At 40.6% G+C, this 21,331-nt stretch overlaps 2 protein-coding genes across 2 annotated transcripts; both read left to right on the top strand.

Annotated features, from left to right (window-relative positions):
• Window positions 1–1,460: 1,460 nt before the first annotated feature.
• Window positions 1,461–11,298, top strand: LOC136442632 (sodium-coupled monocarboxylate transporter 1-like). The gene is made up of 15 exons (XM_066439577.1): window positions 1,461–1,630; window positions 2,656–2,811; window positions 3,646–3,846; window positions 4,182–4,247; window positions 4,525–4,576; window positions 5,899–5,966; window positions 6,369–6,523; window positions 6,895–7,035; window positions 7,541–7,670; window positions 8,030–8,231; window positions 8,669–8,823; window positions 9,314–9,531; window positions 9,940–10,040; window positions 10,459–10,580; window positions 10,949–11,298. Exons 2-15 carry the CDS (start codon window positions 2,668–2,670, stop codon window positions 11,063–11,065), a joined length of 1,872 nt encoding a protein of 623 aa, XP_066295674.1. The 5' UTR covers window positions 1,461–1,630; window positions 2,656–2,667; the 3' UTR covers window positions 11,066–11,298.
• A 3,237-nt stretch (window positions 11,299–14,535) lies between these two features.
• On the top strand, window positions 14,536–20,878 carry LOC136442633 (acidic mammalian chitinase-like). The gene is made up of 6 exons (XM_066439578.1): window positions 14,536–14,578; window positions 16,143–16,341; window positions 17,033–17,267; window positions 19,207–19,392; window positions 20,025–20,144; window positions 20,684–20,878. Exons 1-6 carry the CDS (start codon window positions 14,536–14,538, stop codon window positions 20,876–20,878), a joined length of 978 nt encoding a protein of 325 aa, XP_066295675.1.
• Window positions 20,879–21,331: the final 453 nt, after the last annotated feature.

Genomic DNA, 21,331 nt, shown 5'->3' on the forward strand with positions numbered 1-21,331 from the left:
TGATGATGATGAAAAAATTGTTGCGTTAAAAAGTCTGTTTTTTTGTGCAGTTTCCGTTCTAGTATCAACATGTGATTCTCGTGATAGAATCTTCATCCTAAGTTCAGGGTCAAGGAGAAGTATTGATCCTGTGTCACGCCAAATAATTGCCACCTGCCAAATAACTAGCCCGACACTGCTTGGGGATTTCCACTATACCCGAGGGATGAGAAGCGAATTAAACTGCCTTATTGATTTCAAATCAGAAATCTGAGTGAATTTTTGAGATAATGGGTCGCGCTGTAGAGACCAATGCTAACCCGAGCGACACAAACAGTAAGCCTTAACCCTTACCTAATAAATCCTGCAACCGCAACAATATAGGAAATCTTTATTGACACGACAAAAGCACAGCGACTTTCGTAAGGTCTTTTACAACTATACAATGCCAACAACAAACAATTGGATACAAAATGATTGACCTACGTACAAGTATAACATTGTCAAGAAGTTAAGCCAAAGTCGGGTCAGCAAGCTGAGACTTTCTAATCTCATCCTGAGACAATATATGTCATATACAACAGCTCGACGCAGGCGAAATACCCCATTTGGCAAACCAAGTCTTATCATGACATTGACTCCTACACACCCGCACGGTAGAAAAAATCCCGATATTCCACGCTAACATGTGCTTGGAGATCATGCGAGCTGACTTTAAAAAAATTATCTACAACAATAAGTGAACAGTTATAGGAAGCTTGGTTCCAAGTAAGGTTGAATTATCTTTACGACCCACTTTACAAGACGACTCGATAAGACTGTCTACTCAAGGCGGAGTCACATTTGCCGAACGGGGCGAATGGTTTTTGGCGAGGCTATCACAAAAAAAAGCCGCCGACAAAAGACATAAAAGACTGCTCATCATTTATTTGAACCGTCACACAACAGCTGAATTTTGCCCGATCCATCTAAGACTCTCCTAAATATTGTATTGACTTACTGACGTTAAACTAATTGTATGGCGTATTTGACAGGGTCTTCTTTTGTTTGTTTGTACATGTTTGTATTCTACAGTTACCAGGGGCCTCTGGCGCTATATCCCATCCGAGGGGAGGTTCCCAGGCCGAACTAGTTATCTTGCACGTGTCGAGGAGGTGTAGAACGAGCTCGAGGGCACAGCATCGGGGACTGCTAGCAATAGGGATTTGGAAACGAGAACCTGTGAGTCTTTATTGTAGCCATTTTTTTAATTCCTAAGCCGATGGTGGGAAGCAAGATATTAGAGATTCCTAGCTTCACGCCAGTGTTATAAATCGCCTCCCTTTTAAAAGTTAACGGACTGTTAGGAAAACATAACCTTTTGGCTTAGGGGGGGGGGTATACTGGTACCTGTCATGCAGCAATACGTACCCTGCGATTGTGTAATTACATAACCTCAAGCAAGTAATTGCCATTTGAAAATGATTAACCATATGTACATAAGACTCACATTTTAAAGTTTGTCGTCCGATGCCTTATGCTAACATCGTCACGAAATCTTTTGGTCTCCTGGCTCGACGCAAAAACTCGACCTCGTTTAAAGACAGTCACAGTTTGGATTTACCTGAGAGATCCACCAGACGAAGACGGCGATTTTCTGCCGACGCTTTAGGTGAGAAATACTGGTGAAATTGACAGCATTTTATTTTCCATTCTTCCAATTTGTACGTATTAAAAGCAACTGACGTTTTTCATGAATAAGCTTCTTATTGCACATAAGATAATAATTTTTCCTGGGAAGTTTCAGCTATATATGCGTGTATCTCTCAAGTTTTGCTTGTTTACCCAACGATACATAGGCACTAGGGGTATCAGGGTCTCAACATGTGGTGTGCTTAAGTACAAAATAAATAGGCAGTGATTGCTTAGGGCAAAGATCGGGTGTGTGCTTGTGTTTTACGTGCAGAGAAACGTGAGTTATATTTTGTTGTTGTTTGCCGACAATCTTAAATATTCGTGTCAAAATGCTGAAATAGTTATAATCTTAGCTAGACTTGGCATGGAAGGAAATATGAAACTTGCAAGCCACAATTCAAATGTTTGTGTCCAGTCACATTAGTCGTACGATCGCAAACTGAGAACATTTTGGGGAGAGTCGTTTATGTGTCGAACAAACCTCAACCAACAACATGCCTGACGTTACGCTGCCTCACATACTTTCGGCTGCTGATATTGTCACAACCTCAATTGTGAACGACGCCCCATGCCGAATGTAACCAACCGATATGTAAATTCGTTGATATGCCACTCCCTCTTACCGGGTCTATTTACTACCACAGAAAATTAACGTTTTGCCGAGTCATATCAGGGTCTAGATTCCATACTATTTTGTATTTTGTTCAGCCATTCGAGGCATCTATCATCTGAATGCATATGGATGTTATAAGAAAGTTACGTTTGAAAAGAAAAAAAAACAAACTGTAATTCAAAGCTCCTGATATCATTTGTCTGTTTGTTTCTTTGTTTGTTTGCCCCCCTACCCAATATGTCAGATGACATTATAGTATGCTGTGATTTGTGCAAAATACCCCATATCTCTGCTAAATTATAATAACTATATAAAATCATCAAGACACCATAAGCTTTGAGAATGACTTAATGTGTGAAGATCTTTTGTTGCTTGAAATGTTCCGACAGTGCTGAGTTACCATGGCGACCGAGGTGCGATACTTCGGTGTCTGGGACTACGTGGTGTTTGCCGTCATGCTTTGCGTCTCGGCAGGAATAGGACTCTACTACGCATGCACGGGCGGTAAGCAACGCACACAGAAGGAGTTCCTGATGGCAGACAAGGTCAGTGACCTCTACCTTTTAGAACTAGTCTGTTCCTAGTGAAAAATGTATCATGAGATATAATTCATGCAAATGAGGTACTTGTTTGCATAATACATGTGATACAGCTTCGACATGTCACTACAAAATGTGGGGTCGTGGAACTCTAGCTCGTTAATTTGTTTTAGCATATTTGGATGACGGCAATTGTGCAATAGGATATCTGTAGCAATGGTTGATTTGATCCTAGATAAAACATGAGTCACAGTGTCAACTATATATTCGGATATTTGGAGGATTGGCTGGTTTGTCTCTACTCCAATGTTGTAGACATGCAAAAAGTATCAACTTAAGGCTACACCAACAGATGTATTGGCGTTAGGATACCCATAAGGAGCTTGTTTTATCTTAAGACGAAAAAAAAATAACAAAAACAAAACACAGTTACTCAAGCAACTGGATATGATTTTGGAAGCGGCGAGACGTTTCAGGCAGCATACACTACGGCGAATACCTTTCGTCATTTTTTGGCGTACCTTACTCCCAGAAAAGATGTCTAACCTTCGAAATTCAGTTATTTCATTATTTGTATTCATTTACCCAGGGTCAAACATATCGCCACAAGGGCGGTTTTCAATATGCCCAGCAGGCATACATAGTCAAAACATACATATTAAGTAACAAAATATAAAAGATGCAAAACAGCTTTGGGACAATAATGATAAAAGTGCGAAGCAATGTACTTCAAGGTAATATGACAAACTGAAGACTAACATAAAACAAGCCAAATAAATGTTACAAATGAAGTAAACGATATAGATAATGGAATGACGCACCTTGTTCTTTTCCTTCCAGTCCATGTCCATAGTGCCCGTGACCATGTCCCTACTAGCCTCGTTCATCTCCGCCATCACGGTGCTGGGTACCCCGGCGGAGGTGTACAATAACGGCACCATGTTCTGGAACTTCGCGGTGGCAGACGCCTTAGCCATGGTGGTGGTAGCGAGGCTATTCGTGCCGACTTTTTACAATCTCGGACTGACAAGCACCTATGAGGTCTGGTCATTTGTACAATTTTCCCACTCTTTTGTAGCAGTTTTAGATCCCTTATTTTTGGCAACACCCGGTACCACATGGCCTAGGGACGGAGCCTTCAGTACTCCAGATATAGGTATCGAGTTTTAACCTCTAGAATTATAAAATGTATCTAATTGAAAACGTCCCTACAACGTTATTGTATATGAAAATACCATGTAAATTCTTAATGGCCTTTGAGAATTCATAACTACTCTGTTGTAAAATCAACGATTTTAACATTGAGTAAGATGATACCATGATATTTTGATTTCACATTGCAGATAACAATCTTTCTTTTCTTCATGCATGTCCAGTATCTAGAAATACGTTTCTCCAAGCCTGTCCGGTTACTTACTACAGTAGTGTTTATGGTGAACATGGTGAGTTGACAGATAAGCAGTTAACAAGATACTTTCAAAAATAACAATTTCAAATAGAAGAAAATGTTAGAAACCATTGAGAGTTGCACATAGTTAACATCATCACATAATTTCTGATTGGATTTAATTTTCGATAAGAATTTAAAGGACATTGTAAAACTACAAGTCAGTTTCTTCGTTACAATTGTTGGCAACAACTTGTAGTATTTCAATTTTTGATTTTGGGAAAAAATTATATATTCGTCTTTTTTTCTTTACTTCTATTTTCTTGCTACAGCTGGTGTACATGGGGCTTGTTCTGTACACGCCCTCATTGGCTCTCAACGCGGGTGAGTATAAAACCACGAACAGACAAACGCACACATTACCATAACATGTAACATGTTTTAGGAGGAAATAAAACCCACATCGAAATAGGACATACATGTAATTACCCTGAAAGCAAATGATGTTCAGGTAGAATATTTGTTAATGGGACAGCACGCATTTCACATAGATAAAGAAAATATTGTTGTGATGGAAATTGATCGAAGTCATTGCACCACAACTTCAAATTTGATTTACATCCTTCATGTTTAAGCATGCAGCATGCTCTTTTTATCTCCATGAAAAATGGAGATATTGTTTTGGGTGTGTCTGTGTGTGTGTTTGTCTGTTTGTGTTTCCGCACTACTGTAGTCAGCATAACTCAAGAACCTCTAGATGGATTACGATGATATTTGGTATGTGGGCAGGTGTTGTGAAGCCGAAGTTCAAGGTCAATTTTGGGCCCCCTGGTATGTGACCTTGGTACTGCAGTAGAAATTCAATTTTTGTATCTTTTGACCTGGACGTGCTGTGGTCTTGATTTTTGGGTGGCAGATAGCTTGTGATGTAATAAAGAAGTGGTGTAGGTTTGGGCCCCCTAGCAGCTTCCTCTGGAACTGCAGGGGCGTTTTTGTAAAAATCTTCTAAGGAGAATAACTGAACAAAGGAACGATGGATTTCCATGATATTTATTATGCAAGTAGCTTAGACAGAGATGTACACAATGAAGTGCAAATTATGCTAATAGGGACTTAATTTGCATAGCTAATGAGGAAAATCTATATGTGCAGTGTTTTCCATTATAAGACTCAAATACATGTACCTTATGTAGTTTATGGGAAGGGGATCATCAACAGATACCAATTATGCAAATAATTTCCTAATTTGCATAATTAATGCAAAACACCGTATCTCATCTAAATTGGAAAATTATAGGATTGTCAATATGATACTTAGTATGCAGGTAGCTTAGACAGAGATATACATAATGAAGTGCATATTATGCTTATTGTGACTTAATTTGCATAGCTAATGAGGAAAATCTATATTTCAAGTGTTTTTCATTATCAGACTCAAATGCATGTAACATATGTAGTTTATGGAAAGTATGAATTAATTTGCATCAACAGATACCAAATATGCAAATAAATTCCTAATTTGCATAATTAATGCAAAAACACCATAATTCATCTAATTGGAAAATTATACGACTGTCAATATTGCAACATATGTAAGTTAGATAAAGGTGTTTATGACCAAGCATATATTATGCAATTGTGTAAGTCATTTGCATGAATAGAATTGTTCATGGAGATATGAGGTCGTGGAACTCTTGTTCTTCCAGTAACCGGCCTTACACTCTGGGGAGCCGTTGCAGCAGTAGGCGTAGTGTGTACGTTCTACACAACTTTGGTGAGTTACATTATACAGAATACAGAAATTTCTTTTCAACAAGAGTATTCATTTTGTTCGTTCACGCAACCCTTTTTTCACATGACCAGTTGCTATCATAAACCTCCTAATTCACGATTGAATGAAGACCTTTATTGTACACATATACTCATTGGTTGAGTACAGGTCACAACAGAAAATTTCACAGTTTACAAACACATATATTATATGTGATAGGCTAGCACTAGTCTAATAATTGCATGGAATTCTTATTGATGGTGTAGATATAGGTATGCATGTGCTTTATAATCAAGGGTTTGTCTAAAGCTTTTTGGAACTTCATTGTGTTGCTAAGGTGTATGAAATAGGGAAACATATTATGCATCAGTTTGTAAATCTCAGCTCTCTCTTCTCCCCTTCCAGGGCGGCATGAAGGCTGTGATGTGGACAGACACGTTCCAGGTAGTAGTGATGGTGGCGGGGTTCCTGGCCGTCATCATCCAGGGAACTATCGAGGTCGGGGGACCAGCCCGCGTCTGGGAGATAAATGGACAGGGAGAGAGGCTGGAGTTCTTCAAGTAAGAAGGGACGGTCTTCTTCCCGCTAAACAAGAAAGGACGGTCTTATTCCCGCTACGTGCTGGACAGAATTTTAGCGCTGTGTTTTCAGATATCAAGCATTTCTATTCCTTTATGTTTTTTAACCCTCTAGTTTGTATTATTGTCTGTTTGTGTGTTAATGGGCAGTTAAGAAAGTGTGTCTACTAGATTTCAATGGCAGTATAATTGACACTGCCACTCCTTGTCGCATGGTGGTGTTGCAGCAAGGATGATGCAGTTACAAACCTGACTGTATCGATATGATATATCGCCCTCCTGATCTCTAATCAGTTTGTATTGTTTTGACTTTTTATGTCGCTTATCTACGTTTATTAATTCGGTCAACACAGCTTTAATCCAGACCCAAGGATCCGACACTCCTCTTGGGGCATCTATATCGGAGGGATCTTCATTTGGGCGTCTGTGTATGGGGTTAACCAGGCACAGGTGCAGCGGTATCTCAGCTGTCCCTCTCTCAAACAGGCTCAGAAGTGAGTATACAGCCTCCTTTTCAATGCTTTAATGTTCGGACAATTAACAATGTTTTAGCGCGTTTGTGTTGCTAATGTAAATTGATGTTTTTGCGGGACTCGATTTCATGGAATTTCATGACGTAACCATGATATGTTGTTCGTAATAGCACAGTCTTGCGATTACAGGAATCGAAATGCTCAGTGTTATCACACCGGCTTGTAGTAAGAGTAAGGGAAAATGTAGTTGTAGCACTCTTGAATGAATAGCTATGATCGATGAAAAAAAGTTACTGACAAATGAACGTGACATTATATTTATAAAATATCTGTTCGCGTCACAGCTACTGTGCTAGTTACATGAAAGAGTCAAACGTTACAACAACTACGGTTAAACACATTCAAATTGACTTCTCAACTGCTGGTACCTTAAGCGCCCAGAATAGCGGACGCCATAGTCACGTGGGAACAACCACCTCAGAGTCAGGGACGCTAACATGCTTCCGCCCGCGTTCTTGTGCTGCAGCGCCCTCTACTGGAACATCCTGGGACTGGTTATACTAATCTCCTTTGCAGTCGTGAGTGGGATGGTGATGTACGCGCGTTACTTCATGTGTGATCCGAAGACGATTGGAGCTATTGACAACTCAGACCAGGTAGCATAGTGTCTCTTTTTACATTTCGAGCTCATGGCGTTTATGTGGTTAAAAAGAGACCAGATTAGAAACTGGTCCCGCATATTCCGAAACAAAATAACGCTGCAGGAAGCAAACTGTATAATCACCGTGACTACATTGACTTTCAACGTATCAAAACCTTTTCCACATTGCTTTTATCGAGCTTCTGTGCTATGCTATATCTAAAACTGGTCGTTACTTCATAAATTCGATTACTTTTAGACAATTGGTTTTTTAATTGAGGATGCAATAACTAATAACAGAAGATGGGTGGAAAGAAGTTGAAGCAAAATGAAGATTAAACCAACCTCCTCGTTTTAACATTGTCCCTGCCACAGATGATGCCGTACTTTGTGATGGACATCCTTAGTAAGTTCCCGGGCATGCCTGGTCTCTTCACGGCCTGCGTGTTCAGCGGGGCCCTCAGCACCATGTCCTCGGGACTGAACGCGCTGGCCGCCGTAGCGCTAGAGGACTTCGTCAAGCCTTGCTTCCCGAACTTCAGCGACGAGAAATATACATGGATATCGAAGGGTCTAGGTGCGTGCTACTAATGTTAAACGCATGCACCGTACATAATCCAGCTGTCTTGTCACGGAAACAGCTATCTAGTTTTCGTGTTTAGTTGTGTCATTGCGTAGAGTAGATATTTTTACTTTCATAGAATTGTTGTAAACTAGCAGTAGTAATGTACCCAGCAGTGTGGACATTTGGTACCAAGTAAAATAAAATAAAAAATGCGGCGCACACTCTATCTCGTAGAAAAAAAGATAAATATGTCATAATTATCCTTATAGAACTTTCATTGTTGAGCCTTCGCCTATTAGCTAAAATCATTTTAAGGTGTAGAATAGCTATGTTGATTATGCTCAACCTAGCGGTTGTGATATATCATACGAGTCTTAAATATCTCCCTGCCTTTCGCAGTTATGCTTCGATACATTACAAGTGAACCGCGAAAAATGTTTCCCCTCCAGCGATGTTTTTCGGCGGTTTGATGATCGTGATGGCGTACGTCGCTTCGTTCCTGGGCTCGGTGGTCCAAGCAGCGCTGAGTCTGTTCGGCATGGTGGGGGGGCCGATGCTCGGGATATTTGTGCTCGGCCTGATGTTCCCGTGTGCCAACAAATGGGTAAATTCTACAATGCCGCATTTTTGTGTGAATGATTTCAGTTTACCGCTAGGTTACGCTCTTGCGAGATTAATGCGGTCCCAAACGTAACTGAGTGTTGAGTTTTTTTTTTTTGCAAACTATTGCCCTGTCTGCGAATGGAGATATTTTTCTGTGAAGTACATGTCGTAAGCTACAGACATATGGCCAAAATGTATCACAGATGCGTGCGTTATGCCACGGTATTGTTGTTACAAGCTTACTGAGGATGTACTCCAGTGCAATTTGTCGGGTAGACGTCACAGGCGTTACACTCTTAATCGTAATGCAGCCTTAGTACACAGCTTTACTTTTGTTCTAACCCTAAAACGTCACTCTATATTTTGTTAACTACAAACAATGATGGACATTTATGTTAAGATGTACCCTTTTCAAGTATAACGCTATGTATGGAGACCATTGCGTTATTTTCTACTTTAAAACTAGTTGATGATATACACGTTTTTTACAGGGTGGGCTGGCCGGCCTTTTAAGCAGCCTCTTCCTCACTCTTTGGGTCGGGATGGGCGGTATCGTTTGGCCGCGGGCTCGATGGATGCCGCCGGTCTCGATCGAGGGATGTCCCGCAGACTTTCCCGGAAACATCACCGCAAATTTCACCACGAGCCCCACCATGTCTACCAGCATGACGCAGCACAGTTTCACCACTATAGCCGCGGGCAACGGGTAGTAAGTGATTTGAAAGATCTTCATTTTACACACAGTGTGCATGCGTGCATGTATGCAAGTGTGTTTAACGTATTGGCGTGTTCGTTTTTTGTGTGTACATGTGTGTCAATGTATTTATGTTGGTCAATGTATCTTTGTATGTATGCGCGCGTGTGTGTCGATGAGTTTGTTTTACAGTACTATGTCACTTAACATGCTATGTTAACTATGTTACATATTACTTAAAATGCATAAATAAGAATGTCTAATATTACCTATACTAGATACCATATACGCTATTATCATTGCCAAGTTATTTTGTCTTCTGTATCTTCTTGTACTTCACACAAACTGTATAATAACATTACCGCGGAGATGATTTGACCATTTTGTTCAAAACCTTTATTGATATTTTTTTTGTTTATCCAGTCCACCTGAAGCAGCGTTATACGAGCTGTCTTACGTTTGGTTCGGCGCCCTGGCCACGGTGACTTGTGTCGTCGTGGGACTAATAGTGAGCTTTGCAACAGGTATCCATACAGTACAACCGCCAGGTGGCGTTTTGTCTGGAAAGCCAGATCATACAGTGTACAGACACAATCACCTTCTATCGGTGATGATGCAGTTTGGAAGTTCCCAGCGTTATAAGTTTGGTGACGACAAAAGTTCTAAAGTACATAATGGGATGTACTGGTGTAAATGGACTTGCTTAATAGAGACATGAGGCTTTATAAAATCCGTGAATCAAACACACACACACACACACACACACACACACACACACACACACACACACATACACGCACACACACACACAAACTGATCCGTTGCCGTACAAGCAGATCAATATCAAAATTATTTATCTAAGATCTTATTTTATCCAAGAAAAGAATTTGAAAAAAAATCATTTTTTTTCCTAATCTTGACAATTCCTCTTTCGGGTTTTAGGGCGACAGGATCCGAAGGACATGGACCCGAAGCTGTTCATCCCGTTTTACGACCGATTCTTCTGCTGCCTGACCAACAGTTGGCTGACGTGGCTGCGCTGTGGAGTGCCACCCGGAGAGGAGGTAAGCCATAAACTGTCCTGAAAGCAAGCACAAACGGTAGACGAACTAGAACAAAAAATTTCATTGCAGTAAATCCACTCTTTATTGAATCAAAAGACTCATTATGCCATAATTTCTCGGTATGTGTTTAAAGTATTGTGAACTGTCATGTTGTACAAGTTGGTCAGGAGTCAAAGCGAGATACATATGCATGTAATGCTGCGGTCGTCACACCGCCGGCGCAGCTGGGCATTCCAAGTCACTTCGCGTGGCCCCGTGTGTAAACGGAACGCTCCTGAGTCGACCCAGGCTGCGAAATACGTGTGTGTAACCCCATCCAAAGTCTTTTGTGTCTTCATGTGCACTAAGTCTATGTTTTCTCTCTTTAGGACATTGAAGCGGTAGAAGTCAAGATGTCCAACGCTGCCAGCAATCCAACATTCTTGCCAGATGACGAAGAGACCGAGAAAAATGGAAGTGAAGTTGAAAATGTTACCAGTTTGTAAGAGATTGCTGATGATAACCGCTAGACTGTATATGCAAATGATACCTTATAGAGTTAGGGGCAGTCAATAAGATCCACCTGTTTGTATTTCCTTCTACAGATTGTTTTCATAATTTACTGTCTAACTGTATGTAATGATTGTTATGGACCGATGTTGAGGTCATTGGACACAGATACAGGGAGCCAAGACAGAGATTGTGGAGCTACATTCAATCTGGATCTCTTCGTTAGCCAGGGGTTGCTCAGTAACTCAAATCGCTACACAATAGTTTTTGCCATGTCTTATTTTACAACATATTCTGAACAAAGGTACATACACTGTCTTGTTTACTGCAGTTTGATATAATTTGTATGTAACGATATACTTGATATGTAGATTGTAACTAGTTAACTTAGTGGCTTAATTTGCTTATCATTCTTCGAATTGACCTTGTCAATCCTATTGTGGAAGGGGAGGCATGTTATGAACCCACTAAGACACATGTAAGACCATTATTTAGTAATTGTACCCCCCCCCCCCTTCATGAAAGTGGAATAGTCCAAGGCAGCCTCATTCTGAGAAAGACCCATGCTGGCATTCTATGTGTTGGAATCCCGGGGGTCAGGGAATAAACCATGTAGGTCCACAATCTCTGTCTTGGCTCCCTGTATCTGTGTCCAATGACCTCAACATCGGTCCATAACAATGATACATGGTTGTTGCACTTGCCTCACCTTGAAAAGAGGTCACGTTGTTCCTGGCCCGATCTACACACAAGTAAAAGCATATTGGAAATTTCAAACTATAATCCAACACAAAGAAGTTGAACTAACCATAAATTTTCGGCTGGTAACTCCAACCTTCGTCAGTGTTCGAATCACTGCGTTGAACGCCGGGAAGTCGGAGACGTGATGACGTCAGCAGTGAATCGAAAGCAGCGGGCAGACGGAATCTTCCACCGTCGCGGTTCAGGGAGGGGTGATGAGCCCTGATGTAAATCGCCTCCTTCGCGCCCCTCACAAACCCCTTCGATTCACTGCTGACGTCATCACGTCTCCGACTTCCCGGCGTTCAACGCAGTGATTCGAACATCTGACGAAGGTTGGAGTTACCAGCCGAAAATTTATGGTTAGTTCAACTTCTTTGTGTTGGATTATAGTTTAAAATTTCCAATATGTACTCTACCAACACAGATGAGCTTTCATGCGAATATAAGTAAAAGCATCCTTATTTTTAGAGGTTAAAGTAGAAAGCACTGAGAAAATTAGGCATGGGAACCTTTGTTGTTGAAAATTGTACATTTCTAATTCTAGCGACCATTTTCATTATTTTCGGAGGTAGACTAAAAAAACATACAACGTCACTGTCTGAAACCTGGGACTAGAAAATGACAGCGAATAAGGTTAACCCCCTGTCCCGGGTGCACTTTGAATGGCGACATAGCTAGAATGCCTGATCCTGGAGTTATGGTGCGGACAGAGTGTGCGCGGACACATAAAAGAAATAGCTATAGACTTTCTGGTATTCCTGGCAATTGTACGTATACTACACTATTAGACAAGCTTTAGGAATAATATAATTGTGATTTTTTAATCAACTAATTTTACATGATAAAATATAGGTTATGAATTATGAAATATAAACACTTCTGTGTCGTTTCCTTAAACTGAACTTCGCATTTCCATATCCCCTATGACGTGCCGCTAGCTCCTCGAATTATGATATGCACAGAGTGTGTGGAATTTATGACAATCGGGCATATGTTACACTATTTGGCTTGCCCCTGAACTTGGTTTAAATTACTGGAACGGAAAAGAAAAAAAATGGAAAAGGAAAAAAAAGGAAGCAAAAGGATGACATTGGTTAGTTCTTAGTGACCCACGGCCGCCATGACCTCAGGCTGGAAGCTAAATTGAACGAATATCGGACATTTGACGCTAAAACTGAGATAAGCCTACCGGTGTACGATCCCAACAAAATGGGATCGTCATATGCCCCCTCGTAGACGTCTAACCAGTCGTAGTTTTCCTCCAAAGCAATCGATACTGGTGCCATCTTCACCCCTTCCCCCGTGTTGACTTCTATGGTCCATGTACAGTACTCGTCGTTGCCGTACTGTCCAGGGTAGTTGGGAGAGTATACACGGCCAGACGATTGCCCGGTAATATAAGCACCGCGGTTACCTAAATATTATGGTAAGATGTTTTTAAGTTTATGTCCCCGAACAGACCTGGTTAAAACATGTTGTATATGACAGACAGTTAAGTGAACGCCATAAAGAACAAGCACTTTACTCACACAAGAAAAAAACAAGTCGGTTGTAATTGTAGTTTACCATGCTCTTGAGCGTGGCCTGTCAGGTGATGTATTGTTTTTTGTTTTTTATTGGTCAGAAATTACCCGCAATGGCAGCCTTTCAAGCGCTGAATTGATGCAGGGTATTACAGCTTTCACACAATACACAACATATACAATATCTTATCTACACTTGCAACTATCGCAAGGGTCTGGGCGGCTGCCATTCGGCGCCAACAGGTGACCTCAATACCACCTTCCCCAACCGAAGTCAGGTACCCATTTACACCTGGGTGGAGTGAGGAAAGTCGTGTTAAGTGCCTTTCCAAAGGACACAAGGTCGGTGACATGACAGGATTCGAACTCGGGACCTCTTGGTTCTGAGTCGAACGCTCTGCAGTTGCGCCACACGACACCCATGCTGTCTAAAAATGATACAGATTTAACATATCAAAGTAAGATCAATGTTGTTACGAGAAGTCTTCCCAAACACGAGGCCTGGATGATAGAATGCTGTCGTCTCCGTGTAACGCCCTGATATAGATGTACAAGTGTCCGCCCACAAATCAGAGGTAAAACTGCTCTGTTCTAATGCGACATAAGACTGAATAATTAGTGTTCGTGCCACATTTCAATCAGTATACCAGCTCGAGATTGCTCGTATACCGAGTCACTGTCTCTTCTTTCTACTGATTAATTCTGTGGGTTTTGTGCAGCTAAGAATGTTACATGTTCCACCTATCAAAGTACTACATTTTAGATGGAAAAATAATTTTAGCTCGTGAACATATAGCTGGCAGGTGATGTATAAAGATCCATGTTGTTACGAGAAGTCTTCCCAAGCACCATGCAGACCATGGCCGGATAAGATGTCAGAGATGTTGTTTTTGTCTCCCTGTAACGTCATGATGTAGATATACAAGGGTCTGTACACAAAAAATCACACACCCCTTTCAATGTATTCTCCAAGCAGAGGTTGCTGGGGATGATTGTGACAGTTTTATCATATGCCCGTTTTTTTGTCCGGTGCCGGTGGGGAGAGCAGACAAAAACGGGGCATATAAAAAAAATGCCACAATCTTCCCCACCAACCTCTGCTTGGAGAGTAGTAGCTGAAAATTCACACGCAAAAAAAACAAACTCGTTTTAAGCAGACGGAGGATTTCAGTGCGTTGCAGTCTGTTCCTGGCGGTGACATGGAGAATCAGCCATCGCCTCCAGCACAGTTGATCAAAAGAGGTGAGAACTTCAGTTTACACATTATATGTCGCTCTACTTAATTGATCCTCCTTGCAAGCTTGACAATAGTCCCTTGTAAACAATCCATTCGCACGTTCTTTAGTCATGCTGATTTTAAGCGTCCGGTGACACAGACATACACACAGGATAACACTTATACAAACGCCATGCAAAACGATATCCCCATGAAAAAGTCTTTCTTTTTTCATGGAGATAATAAGAATAAGTTTATTGCAAATTCTTGCCCGAAGGCTAAATGCAAATAACGTTCATAAAAGAACAGTGTACAAAATAGGTTTAAAAGCTGCTTATCTAAGTTATACAAACGTAATTGTCTATAACTAGTGAAGGGCATACGAACAGTATTTGTATGACTGTGGTTGTGTGCAAATGTGTATCTGTTCACCCCTAGCATAGATTAAACCACCACATAAAAGATAAACATACGCACATACTCTCTTAATTACATCTATAGAACTTTAAAGTTACCTCCTACTTCTTGCTGTCCAACAATTAGATCGTCCTAATTTTGAAATCAAATCCCCCTGTCTGTGATCGTGAAGTCAACAAAAAACTTTTTCCCACGCCGCGCTTCAGTTTGTTAGTTTGGAATCTTGCATATATGCGGGCCCTATATTGTGTTGTCAACAAATGGACGAGTTGGCTTTTGTGAAACACACCAAGATATTATTTAAAAAATATTACAAACGTTTAAAACATTTCAGTGCACTTTTTAGTGACAAAATTCAGACGTTGAAATAAAGGACTTCCTAAATATTTGGACTAGATCCACACTAGTAACAATTCTAACCACCAATTAGAATTTAAAAAAAAACATTACATAAAAACATGAAAATATCGTGTTGTTCAAAATTAAGAAAAATATAGCATTGCTTTCTTCTCCAGGTGTCCATGCATAACCTGCAGGAAAGGCGGCGAAGCTTCGTGAAAATGGGGACTCTACCGTTCCTTATTCTTCTTACTGCGGTCCACGTAGGAGGTGTGTTTTATTTGTTATTGTACTTTTGGTGTAAAAGGTTTTCATAATTCCATTTTTTCAATCTACACTGTGGTAAAGTTGGGGTGTACTTTGCAATTTGATTTTAATCTAATTGACTTCTGTAAGTATATATCAACACGTTGAAAAAGGAAAGGAAGGCTACTAAATAGTTTCATTTTGTATCCAGATTTTTTTGTCAATAAAGATTGTTCACTAGTGTTCTGTAATAGTTTAGACTGGAGTATAACGAAATTGATGTAAAGAAAGACTTTGCCACATTGTTATACAGAGAATTTCGACCTGCCTTTTTTTTACAAGTCTTCTAGTACCTTAAAGTTAAATGACTATTTGATTATTCTCTACATGACACTTCTAAAGTGTGACGTAAGACCTGGCTCATAAAAGATTGGTAGAAGTCTGTATGAAATCCTGTCTTTGGCCAAAGAAGACAACATGAGTCAACTGGTGTCATTTGCAGTTGTCTGTCGGGAGTATAACTACCTACACCCTTTGCGTCAATGTTCTAAGACGACACAAAGCATGAAACATGTACTTTGTTTTTAGTGGCAGAGTATCGAGTGGTTTGTTACTACACCAACTGGGCGCAGTACAGGAGGTCACCGTGGAGTTACGTCCCAGAGAACGTTGACCCGAATCTCTGCACACACGTCATCTATGCTTTTGCAAATATGGAGGACAATCAGCTGAAACCGTATGAATGGAACGACGAAGACATGCCGTGGGGGAAAGGCATGTACAGCAGGTATGATATGTTACCTTGATGGTAAAATTATACCAATATGTAAGAATATTGATCCTGGGCCGATTTAAATCTGGGATAATTTCTAAAATTATACTAATAATTCTATTGAATTTAGATATTTTTGGCTTTGTAAATGCTGTATGAGACAGCCAATTTTTTTTAAAAGTTATCAGAAGCGCTGCTTGTGTCGATATTTACTTGATAAAATCACCTACATCTAGGATAAAGGTTGTCTTGAGATATTGACGTTTGGATGTCAAAATGTTATCATTTTGTAAGTATAGATAACCAGTTTTCATTTTTTACAAAAACCTCAGATGAGTCATTCCAAAGTCAAATCGTTATTTTCAAACTATATCAGCCTCTACACCAGACGGGCATCAATGTTTACACACAAATCTTTGGTATTGAATGTGAATACGAACTGTTTATACATGTCATGAAGTGTCACACACACACACACGTACGCACACACACACACACACACACACACATGCATGCACACACAAACACACCCAGACATGCACGCGCACACACACACACACACACACACACACACACACACACACACACACACACACACACACACACACACACACACACACACACACACACATGCACACACACATGCACACACCTACGCGCGTTTGTTGAATCTGATGTAAAGTCCTAAAGCTGATGTTATTGTCAGGCTCAAGGATAAACTCAACAGTGCCAGAGGCGAAGTACCCAAGATGCTACTAGTGGTGGGAGGATGGAACTTCGGGACACAGCCCTTCAAAAATATGACGTCATCAAAGGACAACAGGAAGACATTCATCGAGACCTCAGTCCCGTTTCTCCGACGGCACGGCTTCGACGGTCTTGACCTTGACTGGGAGTATCCTGAAACCGATGACAAGGAAAAATTTGCCTTGTTACTTAAGGTAGTAGTATTACGATATATTTTTTTACTACGTCTACATTTCAGAGTGGCATCATGGAAGGAGATATAACCTCCTTGCATGATGCCACTCTGAATTGTAGACTTACACCGGAGAAAAGGATATCGTAATACTATAAACGTTATGTAACGGGCCTGTTCGATGGAGTTTGGTTCGTGGTGTCTTTCTTTGCATTCCAAAGGATTGTACCTCAATGTCGTACATATTTCATTCCGTATAATTCTGATAGTATATTTTGTTAGTTATACATATTAGATACAAGTTCTTTGAGATGGTCAAGATATATCTATAATTGCAAGAATCTTTCTACAATGATTAGATACCCGCGTCCATGTTAGTATCACTTTTTCATTAGTAATGTTGTATGGTAATGCCATTTTGGCTACCTGTCGTCAAATATTCCGGATGTAAACAAATACAAAGATTGCTGATATACCTCTACATTTGTGGTATCGTCATTATTTCCCTATGAACAGGAACTTCACGAGTATTACGATAGCGAAAGCGTTTCAACAGGGACAGGGAGGTTACTACTAACAGCCGCCGTATCCGCCGAAATAAGCCTAATTGATACAGGATACAACGTTTCTGAACTTTCCAGGTAAGTCACTTGTTTTTTTGTTTGTTTCCTGTACTGTTGTGTTTCCTCGAAATGCTGTTGCAGATATTCTTTTACCAGCTAGTGCCACCGTTCGGATGCGTCAAGGAACGACCGTGGCGCTTCGGCTTGAGATCCATATTCCCCAAGCAGAGGTTTCGGTCGAGTGGGGTAGCTCTTCGGTCAAGAAGAGAAGAGAGAGGAACTTAAAAAAATCCCGGACACTCCTACCCCACTCGACCGAAACCTCTGCTTGGGGAATATGAGATCCATACTTCTCTCTGTGTTTGTGCTCAGCTGGGCAGGTGCTAGCCAGTTAGCCCCCCCCCCCCCCTTTAGTAGGGGCTGAACCTACCGCCATCCACGGTCAATGCGCAGTGTGATGGGCTAGTCGCTTCCCCAGCAACAACAAGATGCGATGTTAGGTCCTTTGCGGTGTAATATAATCAGCTGCTCGCGTGCGTGTTAAACCGAAGGGCGGTTATACCGGCTACATTATTACAGATATACATGTACATGAGTATCTCATTGTTTCTCTCGGTTAAGTACTACATGTAATTGCCAATCCAGGCTAGTTATGATTACCAGTCCCCCAGCTGAACTGAGGAGAAGTTATAAAGAACGAGATTAACAGTAGAGACCATTATTTGTCGACTCTTGATTTCGAACTCATTTGTTGTCTTCCGCGCTCACTAAAGTTTCTTGTTCACTGTATAACGCCCTTATCAGATGAACCATATGTCTGCCCCCCTCCCCGACTTCATAGGTACCTAGACTTTATCAACCTGATGACCTATGACCTGGCGCCAGATGCATATGACAGGACGATAACTTGGCACAACAGCCTGCTGAAAGCACCTCCGAATGTGACGGACGATTTAGCCACTTTCAATGCGGTTGCTATAAATTTCATGTTGTTTTCAAATCGAGTCGATTCCCATCTGTAAATACCGTTGTTCACTTTGTTAAAATGACTTGAGACTTGTGTACTGCTAGGTTCACTATCCAAACCTGGGTCCGGCTGGGCTGTTTGCTGGATCTCAAACAAAATAACTTAGACAATAATGTGCGTTTGATCAATAATCCATCAACAATTTTGCTTCAAACACTTATTGGAAATATAAAGATGTACAGGAGAATAGAAGTTGGCCTAATTGACAAAATGGCAATGGTAAATACTATAAATGATACATCCTACGGCTATAATTGTTGTTTCTACAACGCATGCAACACACAAACAATATCCGATTAGTTACTTGTGAGTCTACAAAACAGCATACAGGAGAATAAATATAACCGCATATGTCTTCTCTTTGTACCTAGGCCTCGGCCGTTGAGAAATGGATACAAGAAGGTGCAAGCCCTTCTCAGCTTGTCTTAGGTATACCTCTGTACGGCAATTCCTTCCGACTGCAGTCGAGCCACAGCACGGGGCTGTACGCGCCTGTTGAGGGACTCGGGCGGGGACAGACCTACACCAGGCAGGACGGCTTCCTGGCGTATTACGAGGTACAATAGTCAAAACCTGGGGATAAAGATTTCATTTGGTCTCGCCCACTGAACAACCGTGTGAGCAGTCTTTACGTCCCAATTCCGGAGTAAGGTCATCGTAATCACCTAATGGAAATATGTTTAGTTAACCTTCAAACCGTGCTGATAAATGCATTTTAGCCACGAGGCTTCTTTTTATACTTTGCTGTTCCTCCGTTATTGCCATAGAATACATGTCTACCAAAGTATCATGAATAAAAAAAAAGACTATGATATTACAAATACATCTTTGTCCATTTGTGATGATGTTTCAGGCAAAGGGATGCAAAATATAAAACACTGGTAGTTTTAGTGATTTCGCAATTTTTTGGAGGGCCGGAGTAGGTTTTTTTACTAAATCATTTACTTTTAGCTTATCACCAATAACGTTTTGTTAATGATAATTGCATTAGATTGAGGAGATAAATCAACTTATCAGATAAATGTAGGAAATTGAATATAGGAAACTAAAGGGAAATAGGGCAATGTCCTAGCAAATATCGTAATGCCCAACTTTTTGTTAAGGCGATTCTTTTGTAAAATGATGCTGATACGATATTTGTCTTGTTGCACAAGATGAGAAAACTTTCTCTTAATCTTGATTATTGCAGGTTTGTGAGCTGCTTCAAACAGGAGGAGTGAGGGTTTGGGACCAGACCAACATGGCCCTTTACATGTACCGAGACAGCTACTGGGCTGCTTATGATGATGAGATGACCATCCAAATGAAGGTAAGAACCGTATTCAATGCAATTGAAAACTATTTGATTGAGATGGCACTAGAGAGTAGAGTGCTAGCTTTGTATTTGAGAGAATACACAGCCAAAGCACAAAGCACTGGTGAGATAGAATATGCAGAAAGGGTGTCGAAAAAAAAGCAATGTGACAGTTATTGATAATAAAGACACATCTACTAGATGACCTTTCCTCTAGTGTATTCTTGCGCAACTGTCTGGTCTATTGGAACGGATGTGATAATGATGGACCCCGTTGATACTGATTAAGGTCATAACAATAAATATCGCACACCAAACAATTTAAACATAAAAGAAAAGATATCAAACAATATCAGCACTATTGGAATATAATAATAATCTAATTCTAATTTAGCATATTTTGATTATACACCCATAACGTCATAGTCATGCATCAATGATCGGCCAACAATGAAGATATGAATCGTCAGACCTGTAGCCATAAAAAAACCAACAGAGTCAGCGAAGTAAGCATCTCGGTCTGTTTAACTAACCATAAGTTGTGATTATTGTAGGTGGATTGGCTGAAGAACAGGGGTCTTGGAGGCGCAATGATATGGGCTCTAGACTTCGACGACTTTAGCGGTTCGACCTGCTCCTCACAGCCTTATCCACTACTTACGGCTATCAACAAGGCCTTAGGGCGAAATGTCACCGAGGACAAACCTGAAACTGGCCATGGTAGCTGGGCAGGTGGAATAGGTACATGACATGTTATTTTTTAGGGTTATGGCAGAGGTTTTCTAGCCCGGTACTTTGAGTGATGCATTCGTATTCAAGCAAAACAAAAGAATCTTCTTGTGGGAATTAGCTAGCTCAAAGTAGTTTGCACATACACGATAAAGAGGGATTGTGTTTAATGTTTTGAGGAAGCAATTTTATAAATTATGTCGAGTAAATTAATTGTGCTCAATAGTAAATAAATAGCAACACATTTTCTATAAGTCTATCTAGTTATAGACCTAGGGCAAATACGTGAATATGGCATTAATTTTCTCATTGTTGCGTAGAAACCTTGATACCTTGGTTTCAAGGTATCTTGATACCTTGGTTTCAAGGTTTATACCCAATGATGAAAAAAAAAATTGTTATACTCACATCTCAAATATTGAATAAAAACAAACTTACATCTTGCATGCGGCAATAATAGTAGCCCCAGAAAT

This window comes from Branchiostoma lanceolatum, chromosome 9, assembly GCF_035083965.1.
Source record: "Branchiostoma lanceolatum isolate klBraLanc5 chromosome 9, klBraLanc5.hap2, whole genome shotgun sequence".
Lineage (NCBI taxonomy): Eukaryota > Metazoa > Chordata > Leptocardii > Amphioxiformes > Branchiostomatidae > Branchiostoma > Branchiostoma lanceolatum.